The 4,529-nt window shown below is 41.2% G+C and overlaps 1 protein-coding gene across 2 annotated transcripts; it reads right to left on the minus strand.

Annotated features, from left to right (window-relative positions):
• Positions 1 to 216: 216 nt before the first annotated feature.
• Positions 217 to 4,147, minus strand: LOC104433018 (zinc finger protein 4). Of its 2 annotated transcripts, XM_010045632.3 has the most exons (3): positions 3,691 to 4,128; positions 2,833 to 2,928; positions 217 to 1,294 (listed from the first exon to the last, which is right to left on the minus strand). In XM_010045632.3, the coding sequence occupies exon 3, from the start codon at positions 1,209 to 1,211 to the stop codon at positions 468 to 470; it is 744 nt and encodes a 247-aa protein (XP_010043934.1). In that variant the 5' UTR covers positions 1,212 to 1,294; positions 2,833 to 2,928; positions 3,691 to 4,128; the 3' UTR covers positions 217 to 467. The 2 variants fall into 2 exon arrangements, with proteins under 2 accessions (XP_010043934.1, XP_010043932.1); XM_010045630.3 differs by lacking the exon at positions 2,833 to 2,928 and having other exon boundaries at positions 3,691 to 4,147.
• Between the last annotated feature and the right edge of the window lie 382 nt (positions 4,148 to 4,529).

The raw sequence follows: 4,529 nt of genomic DNA on the forward strand, positions 1-4,529 counted from the left end.
GAGATACCCAACAGTCGGGGCAAGAAATAACTCAATGAAGCAGAGCACCGTTTTGAATAGCATTAGAAAAGGCTTAAACGTTTATTTAAGGACAAAATCACAAATCAATTCTCGACGCAAGAAACATCTCTAGCAGGCAGACTAGCGAATTCTTGGTGAATCTCGCAGCACTGACGCATGGCCACAGAAATTACCTGTCAAAGATTACTCGAAGGCTTAAGAAACGATCATCTCCTCTTCTATTACAGTTAGGACAGCAAATAAGAGTGCTGCAAATTAAATTATAGCAACTGGTAACATTGTCATAGCACGTCAGAGCAAAAGACGGCAAGAGAGAAGGCGAGATATCAAAACTTCATACCTCGCAGCCATTTTTCATCAGATCTCACTGTACAAATACAAACATATGGCACGGCATAGCAATGGGTGTAGAAGAACTAAGAATTAACACCGCATTGGATTTGTTCCTAAAGTTTCAATGTAAGGTCGGGTGAGGGAGTCTCAATCTGTGGCAATTTCGTCACCTGCACAAAGTTCACATTTGAACCTTTGATTACGTAATCCACAGAGGGGCTGGGATCACTAGTGCAATCCCTTGTGTCCAATTGCCGGAAACTTCCCGGCCAAAACAGCGGCACCACATCATCTTCTTCAACAAACATCGGCAATCCCATACAGCCCTTCTCAAACTTCGCTCCGCCTCTCAAAACTGCAGGCCGACTTTCTGGAGCCACTGCATTCTGGTGGTGCACCCCTGAGTGAGCTTCAATGCCAAGGGACCGAAAGGTTGCGCCATGAAGCGGCAGAGACGCCAAGCTGGTATATCTGTTGGAGAACATTCCCATCCGCATGGCCCGCTTCGCCATCGTCCTCTCCCTCTTGTGAGCATTCTGGTGGCCACCAAGTGCCTGCGAGCTGTAAAACTTGCGCTTGCAGTAATTGCAAGAGAACACCCGTGGGAGTTTAACCACGGAAGCTCGGTCAACGGCTTCGGTGTTATTACTCTCTCCAACAGCATTCGCCTCGGCAGGAGCATTACTGTGGCAGAAAAGGGTCAAGTCGAGTGACACATCGTCCTGATCCAAGGAAGTGGCGGAGGTAACTTTGGATGGGTCGACAGAGATTTCCTGCACACATGCGTCGGAAGCTACCTGGGTGCTGAAGTCCGAGGACTCGTTTTCTGTTCCTGAATCAGAGTTTCGTGGCAGCATGTCTGGATGAGACAGCTGAATTGTGGTCTGTGTCTATGGTAATTATCGCGCAGCTGAAAATTGTAAGATTAGCTAGGTGTCACCTGCATAACCAGTGAACAGATTAGTTCCATGAGGTTAAGGTATGAGTCATAGAAATTTAGGAAAAAATGCCACGTTTATTTTCTCCATCACAGTTTAGGTCACTTTCTAGTGCTGTGATGCTTAGAACTTCATATCAAGTAAACTGAAGCTTGCAAGTCAACTGAAAATTATTATGTACACATTGAAAACAGAAATTAACAAGTTACGGGTAAAATTGATCATTTAGGTTTTCTTACCAGAAGTACCTTTATATGTTCTGCATATGGCCAGAGATTTTCACATATTGAATGACTCCTCAATTTTATGAATTTCAGCTACCTGAATGGCTAGAGTATCTGATACATAGTACTCTACTTGTTTGTATGATTAGAAATGATGTCAACTATCATCAGCGAACTCCATGAACTTTCAAACAATAGATTGCTAAATTTTGCATTTTAATCCATCAGTGATGCCTTTCATATCCACTATTTGTACTGTTAAATGCAGTAATTGATTTGTCAATCTAGGAAAACCCCTATTCTAGTCCACATCATGTGTGAAAATCACCATCCTGGCACACCAAAACAGAGATTTTACGGGTGGTGAGCAAAGAACAACGATATATACTTTTTCCAGCAAAGCCAGATACTGCGGTTAGACCAACAAGCAATGCAAGTGAATATAATCAACAAGTCCCAACAAATAGATAGGAAAAATAACAAACAATTAATAGAATTGTCAAACCCAAGGAAAATGTAGGAAACACAAGTGCTCAACTAGATTATGTTTGCCATGAAAATTGTACATGGAGAAATTGCGGTACATGCTACAGCTACCACAGAAATGTTTCTAACTACTCAAAGAAATCAGAGATTCACATTACTAAAGTTGATCTTTGCATCACCGCAAGATCTACACCAACACTTGACCTCAAGAGATATGAGCAAAGCTAACACAGAAGAAGTGTTACAGAGAAACAGGAAGTTCCCCTCTTTGCTTGCCAATATAGCAAGTGGTCTAGGTGGTCTAGGGAGGAAGGAATTGACATAGAAAGAAAGTAGCAAAAATTCAATTAGAAGCTCAACCAACGTCAAAGAAAAGCCCTTGCCACCATTTTCTTGATGTCCACACATGCGTGAATTCATGTGCATCACATATTATAGTTTGGTTAAAAAAGTCCGGAGATATGGCTTGGCCTTGTGGTTGGTCTCATATTCAATTCCTATATTTCCCTTTCCCGATCATACCTGTAATCAGAGAAAAAAGTCTCTGGGTTTTCCAATGCACCGTTACCAATGGATCAATAGGACTTCCGAAAACTATCGCTGCAAACAACATACAAACGAAGCAGAAACTTGATATTTGGACCATCCAAAAGGGGCTGAACGGGACTGAGAGCTCCACTCTAGTTGGGCTCGCTCTTCCATATGATGGTTGAGGGACTATACTTTTTGGTCTAAATCTTGGGTCTCCAAAGTAACAACTAAGTTAACCAAAGTGAAGCAATTCAAAAACAAATGAATCATGAATGGAGACAACTTTTAAAATTACTCACAGTAAAGATGTACTGCTGCAAAGAGAAATGCAGCGATCTCAAAGCACATGGCACCGGTAATGTACCAATGCAATAAATTGAATCCGGTATCATAATCTGGAAAAACAAGAATAGTTATCTTTTTTGTAAGTTTGCCTCTGTAATTGCAGAAACTGCAATTTCAACATAATCAAGTTACTTTATCATCACCAACACATGAAAGTCTTTGGAGTTCTTCCTAAACAACCCCAATTTAGACATCGAATAGCTCAGTGGAAAGAAGATCTGGCATAGCCAGTTCTTGGCCAGGCCATTTTATTTCAAAAAGGGGAAAAAGGTCCTCAAATACATAACTGAGAAAGAAAATTTTCTCCCGGCGTCTGTAAAGGTTAAAATGGTTTTCTGTAGTAAATTTTCCTAAATGCACCGGGTTATCTCATTGTTGCACATCAAAATCATCTCTTTGATCAGTAACGGTAAGGGGCGAAGAACTTTGGGCATTCTGTTCTGATCTGAATGAATAATCCTACCTCAAAAATTCTCTGCAATTGTTTTTAGGTTCCCACGAGTTTTACCAACGTCTAGCGACTCAAGTCATAAATCTTTAAATTGTGACAGAAAAAGAGCTCAGAAAGAGTAATTGGAGAAAAGCAAGCATCCCCGCAGCAGAAAGCAAGGGAGATCCAGATTTGATAAGCAAAAGTACATGCAAGTACCCTTTAACTGGAAAAACCAACAATTCCACCACAAAAAAAGGAAGACATAGGAGGACAAGAGAATTAGACTTGCACAAAAATACACCCACAGAAGAGAAAAGAAAAGGAACAAAGGGTTATATCGGAGCGCAAGTAAAAGACGGCAAAAGAATGAAAAGTGTACCTGCAGCGACAAATCATGACATTCCTAGTTTTCCTTTGAGTTGGAGCCGATGCTTCAGGGTGAAAGAGCAGTGGGGGAGAGAGAGAAGGCACCTTAAAAGAGGGAGAGTGTCACCAATTCAGAAAGAACAAGACATGCTTGTGGGTTTTAGTTTATTCCACAGTGGGTATGGAAGTGGATGGAGAATAAATGGAATTCCAACCATCATCAGAGTCACTCAGTGTGGGCATGAGAGAGAGAGAGAAATGTACAAGAGCAATAATTATGCAGAGATGGGGAAAGTCAGGGGAGTCAGAGAAAAAGCAGATGACACTTGCACAACCATTGGTTGAATTTTGGGCTCTTCAGTTCCTCAACAGCTAAACAATGGTGGGTAGAGAGAGAGAGAAGAGAGAGAAAAGAGGGCACTATGAGACAGAGAGTGGAGTTCTACTTCCCATAAACAACAAACAAGAGTACTTGGCATTGTTGTTTTTAGACATGACCCACTTAAAAAAGATAAGCATATAGTGTCTCTCTCTCTCCCCTCATTCTCTCCTCCCCACTTTAAAAAAGTATGTGGTCAGATTCTTTTCAACGTCGGGCTTTAGCCAAACCTCTGCTGTCAGATGGTCTCCCATGACTTCCCATCTCATGCTCATACAAATGCAGCTCCTATGTTCTGCAGGACTTGTCCCTCCATCTATTTCTTTTCTTATTTCTTTCCTTCTCTATGATCTCTCGTTTTCCTGTACTTGCTATCAATTCAGTGGATAGACCCCACTGTTTTTTTCTTCTTCTTTTCCTTCTTTTCATCTTCTTTTTCCTTCTTTTCATCTTCTCTTATTGATCTAGTACTT

This window comes from Eucalyptus grandis, chromosome 2 (genome assembly GCF_016545825.1).
Source record: "Eucalyptus grandis isolate ANBG69807.140 chromosome 2, ASM1654582v1, whole genome shotgun sequence".
Taxonomy (NCBI): Eukaryota; Viridiplantae; Streptophyta; class Magnoliopsida; order Myrtales; family Myrtaceae; genus Eucalyptus; species Eucalyptus grandis.

Coding starts and splice junctions, on each gene's coding strand:
- LOC104433018 (XM_010045630.3), bottom strand. CDS start 1,211: ATGCTGCCACGAAACTCTGATTCAGGAACAGAAAACGAGTCCTCGGAC.